The sequence below is a fragment of the Merops nubicus genome, unplaced genomic scaffold (assembly GCF_000691845.1).
Source record: "Merops nubicus isolate BGI_N331 unplaced genomic scaffold, ASM69184v1 scaffold926, whole genome shotgun sequence".
Taxonomy (NCBI): domain Eukaryota; kingdom Metazoa; phylum Chordata; class Aves; order Coraciiformes; family Meropidae; genus Merops; species Merops nubicus.
In genome coordinates, this window is record NW_008612693.1 from 53,526 (window position 1) to 62,859 (window position 9,334).

At 42.9% G+C, this 9,334-nt stretch overlaps 1 protein-coding gene across 1 annotated transcript; it reads right to left on the bottom strand.

Annotated features, from left to right (window-relative positions):
- Positions 1-1,462: 1,462 nt before the first annotated feature.
- Positions 1,463-9,329, bottom strand: SDPR (serum deprivation response; the record flags this gene model as incomplete). The annotated part of the gene is made up of 2 exons (XM_008941599.1): positions 1,463-2,254; positions 9,261-9,329. Coding segments are annotated over 2 exons (861 nt in total), but the record flags the coding sequence as incomplete, so codon positions are not given.
- Between the last annotated feature and the right edge of the window lie 5 nt (positions 9,330-9,334).

Below are 9,334 nucleotides of genomic sequence, written 5' to 3' on the forward strand. Positions count from 1 at the left end.
ATACAAGTTGAATGAAGCAACCTTTTAGTGCAATGTTAAGTATCAGTAGAATTTTATATATATATATAAAAAAAATAAAAATAACCCACTGCATAAACAAACAAGGATGTAAGGTAACTGTTGTGGGTATTGTGCTTCCCTTTCCTCCCTTCCCCCTTACCTTTAAGTGACAGGAATGAACATTCATAGTGAACAAACTAACCTGTAACCTCTCATATTCAATTAATTCTGAAAAATTACAGAATTGTAATTTTGAGAGCAGGTAGGTGGCTTTGATGAAAGTTATTAGAGGAGAATCAAATCTTGTGGCTTTGCAGACTTATCCTTATGTAAACTCATCCCTGCCATGAAGTCCAATCTGTAACACCTTGTTCCCTTTAGATGTGCCTAAAAGAGTACTTCACCTTTTTGAAAAGATTGTCCTTACATCCCTGTAATTATCTAACTCTTCTGTGTAGATATAGCTCTATATATGAAATAATTTGTAAAAAGATAAATTATGCTATTTTCAAAATACTCTGAGATATAACGTTGTGCAGGTGCAAAGTTTGATAACATATTGCTATAAAAACTAAGAATTAATTAGTGTTATGCGAGTATATGTTCTTTAAGCTGGGAGTACAGATTTAATATTGTGGGGTTTTATTTTTGCTTTTTTTTTTTAATCTCATACTTTCTTCAGACTGTCTCCAGGTTTCTATTAAATTCCTTCTATTTATTTTTTTTTCAATTTCTGATCCCTTAAAGGTACAGTGACTGATCACACATTCATGCTTGTCATTAATGTACTTTCATAACTCTGGTAGATTGAAAAACATCTTTTTGTTTCCACCTGAACTTAGTCATTTCATCTCAGTGAAGAGAGAGAGACTACTGGCAAAAATCTTTCCCTCCCTGAAATGGATGGAACCAACTTCCCAGCTTCACCCTCTAAGTACTCTGCTCTTTTAGCCTTACAGCATCACGGAGCAAAGCCCCAAACAAACTCTATGTGTCTGCACAGTTACTGAGGCTGTTAGTATTCACAGAGCATAGCTAGGAACTGAAATCAAATGTTCTCATTGGTATTTCTACATTTACATATAAAACTACTCACAGTGCTGAGAAATACTGAGAGAGAACAGAGCAGAAATGTTTGGGTTTTGACTACTCTGTGTACATTCCTCTGACCTAACTCTATGAAAGCCAGCAGACCAGCTTGCTTCTGCTAGACATACTCTTCTCCTGCTAGTCTTATGCCAGCTGACAGCATCGCTAAATTAATAAACACCAGTGACTCGGCCGAAAACAGAGCACGTTGCAGCCTGTCTTCACTCTGCATCCCAACATGATGCAATAAATTACCACTGCAGAGAAAAGGAGGGAAGAAACTGAATAGCTACTACCACCTGTGTAGCAGAAACCAGTTACTCGCCCAAGTCACACCGTAGGTATCTGGGAGGTGGCAGGAGGCTCCGATGGATTACGCCGTTTGGTCTATCTGCAGGACAGCTGCTTGGGTGGTTTCTTCATCAGATTGTTCCGTTTCCCCGCCGACTGGCTTGTTTCTCTCATCATACAGTTTCTGGCTGGAAACTTCTAGAGGCATCCCATACTCTTCGTCGTCTTCAACGATGGACAGCTCGATGTTGTTCATCACGGCGTTCCCTTCCACTCTGCCTTCCTTCTGCAGGGCATCAGCTGCTGCTTTGCCCTCCTGGGTCAGCGAGGTGGTAGGGGTCACGTCTGAGTGCGTGTCGGCGAACGACACCTCGTCCTCGTTCTCAGCCTGCTCGTTGCTTGTAGCTTCTGTTGCTCTGTCCTCGGCGTCAGCAGGGCTTTCTCCTTCACGGGCTTTCTTCACATTGAACGTCAGAGGAGACACTTTGAAACCCGAACTCTTTGAAGAAGAGGATTTCTGATGATGTACAGTAAGGGTTTTCTTGATCTTTTCTCTCCGTTCAGGCGAGACAATCTTTGTGCTGATCTTGTTCATCTTCTTCTCGATGTTTTGCCGAGAAAATGCTTTCTTGAGGCTGTCTACCTTCTTGAGGCTAGATCTCTTAATTTTCTCAGCTCTCGATTCTTCTGTTTTCTCCTCTGCGCTGTCATCCACATCATCATCCTCGTGGAACATTTCATCATCGGAACCCAACTCCACGGTGTGCAAGGTTTCTTCCAGTGTTTTGTTCTCATCCGCGGGCTCCTCTTTTCCTTCTGTAATGCTGGGAATAGGCTCTTTTGCAAAAACACTGGCAGGGATCTCATTTTCCTCCTGAAAGAATTGACAATATTTGAGTTTCATCGTTCACAGGACACAAATTTAATAAACAAAGAGCAATCCTGAACAATTACTTTTCTCTTCCCCCTGTGATGAGATGAAGAATGCTGAACATCTCTTGTTGTTTCAGTATATTTAAGGAGTAACAAGCCACTCAAAGCCCACTGAACCATTAGCTGTTCAAGTTCAAGACTAATGAGCTGTCAGCTGTAAGTTTTCTCTTTCAGAGTGACTTGGAATGTATACAGAATGGAAATCCCATTCTTTGAATTAGATACTCTTTAATAAGAGTTTAGCTGTACAGTTGCATACCTATCCCTGGGGAGAAGGGATGGTATGGTGGCTAAGAGGTTGTACTACAGACCCCACATAGACCTACAAAAGTCACATAACTCCCTAGAGCTTCCAGTTTCTCTAGCCAAAGACTGGAAGTATCTCTGCAGTGATGATGGTTGCATCCGAGAGGTATCTTAGATAGCAAATGCAGTTAGCACTTTCACTGTATTTCAGAAAAAATGTATATCACTGTTAAAAATGGATTGTTGATACCGAGAAGCCATGATGTTTAGAGTATGTGCTATTTTACAGCTATTTACAGAAAAAAAAGTTACTAAATTTGGTTGGTCAATTGGTAAAAACACAGACAGGACAACTCCTTGAAAAAGAAAGTTTATGGCATACAAAAATGAATGGACTTTGTACCACATGGAAAACACTAGAAGTCACTTGTAGCTAAGAGGAATATGAATGTTTTTTAGAAACCAAAAAGGGGCATGGGAAGAAAGAAGGCACCTGGAAACAAACCAGCCTGAACAAGGGCAGAAGCTGCAACTCGTAAGGAAGGGCTTCCGAGCGCAGCAGCTCTGCAACCCCGAGCAGTTCAGAGGCAGCACAAGGAACACTCTGTTCTCTGGTAGGCTTTGCAGGCAGAGAAAACGAGGCTCCTCGCACGCTCCCTTTTGCTTTCAGAATTGTTATGCCTTAGATCTGCATAGTCTCTCGTCTCTCCCCCTCCGTCTCTCTTTCAGAGGAGTGCAATGCAATATCCCTTAGCCGCGTGGACTGGAAGGATTTTCTTCCCACCCCGTATTTATCTTTAGATACAAAAGGCAGTAAGTGCTGTGTGAAATGGTTGTAATAGTCTCAGATCTGTCCCTAGTGAGCCCGAGTGTACAGTTAAGGGGGGAAAAAGGCCACATACACTTCAAAGTTCATGCTCATTATTTCAGGACTGAGCATACAGTTGTGATCACTGGAGAGAAGAGTGTCTTGGGTTAAATTTGCTGTTGAGGCTGTATAAGGACATTGTAACATTTTTAAAAACAAAATAGTCCTGACTACCTTGTAGCACCCCTGGAACTCAGTGAGGATATGCACATGGACAGGCAGAATCATTTTATACCATACATACACAGAATATAATAATATATACTGAGATTCAAGTCTGTTGATGAATAACCCTCAAGGATATAAAAATGAAAAGCATCCAAAAAAAAAAAAAGTTGGCAGTTTGACAACTTGTATGTCCTTCTACAGTTTCTGCACACCTTTCTAGATGAGCAGCCTCAGCCAGCTACACTGGCACAGATGAAGCTTTCCAAGCCCTTTGCTTGCAGTGGAACATCTAATATGTCCACTGTTCTTTTCCCCACACCTACAATGTTGTTGCAACTATGGGCAACAGTAACCAAGATAACAAAATGAAGAAAACCTGCACCAGCTTTAAGTGAAAACACATATTTGTAAGTACAGTACTTTTAAGAGCAGTACAAATATTTCTGTTTTCTTTCCACTGCTGTTAATGAGATCTGGATTACATGAGTAGGTGCAGTCTTACATTACTCCCCAGGGCATGAGAACTCAGTGTAGAGCATAATCTGTGTCTTGTGCATTCTTTCCAAACCTAGGTAATCACATACAGTTTTAAAAAGCTGATCATTCAGGTGTAAGTGACTGAATAGTGCAGAAAACTCTGATTTTAATGAGTAAGGATGGAATGTAACTTTTTAATCTAGAAAAGTGGTGTCATACGAGATGGATTACAGTTTAGCCTGAGCCAGGGATGGGCCTGTGCAGCTCTTCTCAAGGTCAGTTTAGCTCTGTCTCTACAGTATCCATGTTAAACTGAAGTGCTGCATGCAGCCTCCAGAAGAATATAGACATAGATTTTGTTTCAGTTTTTATAAAGTTTGTGAATGAGTAGGGAAACTATCAGATTATCAATATTTATAAAGAAAAAAACCACAAACAAAAATATACTACATAATAATGAGCTAATGATTCAATTAAAAGCAGGTCCTAGGTGGTCTTTGGCTATCAGAGAGTAGTGGCATTAAAGAAATCACCTGTCTAAGCTTCCTGGGTAGCCCTGGAAAACATCAGCCCCTGGGCATCTATTACACTGCTTGTCAAAGGGGAATGACATGCTTTCCTATCTCACATTTCTAAAAGACCTTAGGATCACAGGAACTCCTAAAATGCAAATGAAAACGAAATAAAATGCTTTGGAAGTACAAAGGTGGTATAGTAGGAATACTCTGTGGTGGAACAAACATTCTATTTCAAATAGGTACTGATAACGTTGTAAGTGGGCCAGGGATAACTTTTTTGTCTGACAAGTTTTTATGACAGCTGTATTTTGTTTCAATACATTTTTCAAGCAGTCTGGTAGTTCATTTAGGAAGACTAGAACAATACACTGAAAAACGCAACCGTTACAAACTGCGCAACTATTTTCCATGCCAAAAAAAAAAAGGAGAACTTTGATCTTTTCTTCTTGATCTAATCTAAAATTCTGAGAAAGCAAAACATCTTTTCATTTTCCACACCCGAGTTCAAAACCAGCACTTGTGTTTTCTCAGATGAGCTTAACTGTAGGCTCCTCTGAATTTTACTTTTCTCCATGAGACGAATAAAATAGTGCAAGTTCTGTGTAAAACAGCTCTTGCTAATACTGATAATACCCACAGAGTTAAAATCAGTGCCTTCCCTATGGACTTCATTAGCCATTCTTGGGAACTTTCTGTAGGTCATGGTTGGACTCAATGATCTTGAAGGTCTTTTCCAACCTAAGCGATTCTTTGATTGTATAATCTCATCCCTGTCTTTTACCAGAAAGAAGATCAGATCCATAAGTGTGCTACAAAACTGGACAGCCTGAGTGACCAGGTAGTGAATTTACACAGGAGTGCTGAATCTGTGATGCCACATATGGGAAATCAGTGGGCTTGGGTTTGGATTTTTGTTAGATTTCTTGTAAGGGGCCATGGCCTTCAAGAAGGGGAGCTGGCATTTTCCACACGAGGTATTTTTGTCATTAATCAATGTAAGAGTATTCTCCCTGCAAGGCTCCAGTGTGAAATGTGGCAGCTAGACCTAATAGCATTATTGGCTTGTAATTCTTCTGTTTCCCCTCACTTGTTCATTTGTGAGTTGAAGCTGCTTTTTCAAAAGATTATTACACTGACCCAAACAACAAGATACAACCAACTGACTAATTTCCTGTGCCCTCCTCTTCCTTCATTTCAGGATGAAGCATTTACCAAGAGCAGCATCTGAAAGGGGCTTCAATATCAGTGTGCTTGACCCCAAGCTGTAATTTTGACTTATTTCATCTATCCTATTCACTGGTAAACATGACATTTAATTGAAAAATTAAACATGAGCCTTTTTTTATCTTGCTTTTTGCTTTTGCAGCTAAAAAAGCAAACAAAAACCCCCACCAAACCAGGACCAAAAAGCTGGTCATGTGGCGAGAACAAAACAGAGGGGAACAATGCCAAAGCTTAACGAGGATTTTTAAAACAGTCACTTCAGTGTTTTGCTAAATTGCTGTGTCACTTGTGGCATTTGTAATAACTTCTGCATCCTCAAATACTCGGAATGGAGCTCCATTAAAACATGCCACCAATTAAAGAAATATATGCAAACTAGGAACAATGCAGACAGTCTAGGGAAGGAAAACTAAGAGCATTTTAATGGAAAAATATGTAAATAGCTGAACTTTTCTAAATGCAGTTCATTCTCGCTGTACGCTGAGGGAAAGCTGATGCTGGCGAGCTGAGTTTCATAAAATGCAGAGCTGGAGCTCAGGCCTGTGTTTTGGCTATGCTCAGTGCTCCCTCCGAGTATCAGGGAGTTTGAGGTGTATGGTGAGTGCAGAACTGAATCACAAATGGGTATTTCTATTCTCTTACTGACCTATCTTCTTATGCTGGCAAAGCGACCCTAATGAGAAACATGCAGTGTGAAATTTTGGACTGTGTTTTTTTTTTTTTCCAGTGGAAGAAAAGAATCCCCCAGCTGAAGGGAAGTCTCATATATCCAGATTTCCCTTTTGTTCTTACAGAAATCTGGCGTCAATATGGCTTCATTGCTGTGACTTCTCCTTCCTGCAATTGTTTTTCCATGGATTCCTGCTTGGGGCAGTACAGAACCCAGCTGGCCTTCTGCTCTTGCCCCTCTCCAGAGTTATCCCAGTGAGGCAGTGGTCCTGCTTCCAGGTCATCCCACCTCCACCTGGTGAGGAGACCTTGCAGGGGGACTTTGAGGAGGTGGGCACAGGGGTAGGGCACTTCCCCGGGCCAACAGCTGGCACAGGGGCACAGCCTGGCGAGCACCCACCATCCCTCCGGGTGCGGCTGCTTCCCCAGTGGAAAAATCCCAGCTCCTCCCAGGCTTCACCAGACAAAACCCTGGGTGCTCCCCACCCTGCCTGCCCTCCTACGCCCTGGGAAGCTCTGCTGGCCACCCTGGTTTTCCAGACAGCCACGCTGCCTTTTAGCAATGGGCCAGTGCCAGGAGAAATTCCCAGCTGACAGCTGATTTTTTTTTTTTTTTAACTGAATTTTGTGTGTGTGTTTTTTTTTTTTTTCCTAGGGCTTGTGTTCCTGGTCTGTGTCAGCTTGGAATCTCAGTTCATCTCCTGCCATGACAACGTATTTTCCAGTAAGAGATGGGAACACAGTCAACTAAATCCTTGTAAAAGCAATGAACAGACCTCCTGTCCAAAGGTACCACCCCTGTGACAGGCAGTGGAGAAGCAGCAGATCTTCTTCAGCTGTTGTTCTGGGACATGGACCTGTACTGTTTGTGCACTTTAGGACCCAGTATTAAGGAAGAACTTGGAGGTTTACATAGGCCTTAACTTTGCAAAACTACTTAGTGTCAGGAAACAAGCCAAGCCAGCCCTCCCCTGTTTGGACACTGCTTTACCCTGCCAACCCTTCTTGGTGACTTTTACCACTCCTTTTACCCAGCACCTGCAAATCACTGACACAACAAAGCCGCAACACGGATCCTTAGCTGAGGCAACCAAAACTGCCCCCACACAGCTGTTTTCCACACACTATGTCACCTTAAAATGCTAAAGTTGGGTTCTCTGGAGGAAGATGCTGTCGTTGCAATAGCAAGGCCTTAATTCTCAATTAATTCTCTTAATTAATTGCAGGTAGCAGAAATGCCACAAAATTACCTTCCCGCCAGCCAAGCTGATGCACCCTCCCCATGGGAAATGTTCAAGGTCTAGGTCTGAACCTGGAGGCAGGAGCCAGTCGTTAGCTAACCCTGCCTGGGGGATGGCAATGTTTTGACTTCCAGTAATGAATCTTAAATTACTTTGAGAAGTCCAGAAAAAAATAGGTCTTTTACTTTGCCCACTCCCTGGAATAATTTCCACATTCCTTCTAGGGTGGAAACCGCCACGCTCGGTACATGCCACAGTTCCTACTCTTCTGGCTTGGCAAGCCTGGACAGTAATTTGGAAGAACAATAAGTAGAGAGGTGGGGGCTTCCTTTCTGGGGGAAGCGCCTGCACACTAGCCAGGCCTGCCAGCTTTTACAATCTCTGCTCTGTTGTTTTCTGTTTGTTTAATTAGAAAAATCCTCAACAAGCCAAGGGGTAGAGTTGGCTCTGGACAGATGCAACGTGCAGCCGATGAGTTCAGCCTGAGGAGGAGGTGATGTGCCCAGCCTGTGGTTGCTCCAGCCCCACTCTCCTCTCCTTCCTCCCCCCCATGCCCTGCAGAGGTCTGTCTTGATGTGAAAGACACGTCCTGTGTTTAGCTAAAGCTCACGCCGTGTTCTGTCCAGACCATTGCTTAAAAAGGGGAAAATATGCAAACCGCTGCCATCACTGGATAGAATCCCAGGAAGCTGATTCTTAGCTGAGTTTTTAGCTCATCCCTCCACGGGCCCGAGGAGCAGAGCAGGGTGTGAGGCTGAGTGTGACAGGGAGGCACAGCACTGCCCCAGTCCTGCTTCCTAGAGCGGGTACAAGAGCAGTTTTTAGGAGCATAGTTGACAAAGTGGTCTCTTTTCCCAAGGGTTTGCTAAAATAAAGGGTCTGCTCTTCAAGTTTGCTTAAAAAAAACCCCAAACTCTACAACAAAAGAACTCTTTCCAAAAATTCCCCATATATGCTAAGAGTTAGTAAAAGATGGCCCTTTCCCCAAGTTTGCTGAGACTAAAAGGTGGTTCTTTTCTCAAGTTTGCCAAGAGTTAGCAAAACAAGGTCTCTTTCCTCAGGTTTGCTAAGAGTTAGCAAAAACCAGCGCTTTCTTCAAGCTTGCTAAGAGTAGAAGAGGGGTCCTTCTCCACAGTTTGCTGAAAGTTAGAAAAAAAAGGACTCCCCACATTTGCTGAGTTACCAAAATAATAAAGGGCATTTTCTCCAAGTTTGCCAAGAGTTAGCAAAAAAAAAAAAACACCCCAGCTCTCTCCACAGGCTTGCTAGGAGTTGGTAAAACAGGCTCTGTCCCCAAGTTTGCCAAGAGTAAAAATGATGTTTCTCCTACATTTCATAAGAATAAAAGAGAGCTCTTTCCCCAAGTTTCCGGAGCGAGAAAGAAGGTTTCTCTCCCAACTCTGCCAAGTTAGCCTTTTTTCCAAGTTGGCCAAGAGTTAGTAAAAAGCCATCTCCCTCCCCAGGCTTGCTCAGAACCGAAAGCTCTCTGCCCCACGTCTGCTTAGGAGTTGGCTGCGGTGGGGGCGGGGCTCTCACCTGGAAGATGAGCACCTTGAAGCGGTCCCTGCGGAGGAGCTGGGCGTGGTGCTGCTCCAGGCGCCGGACCTGGT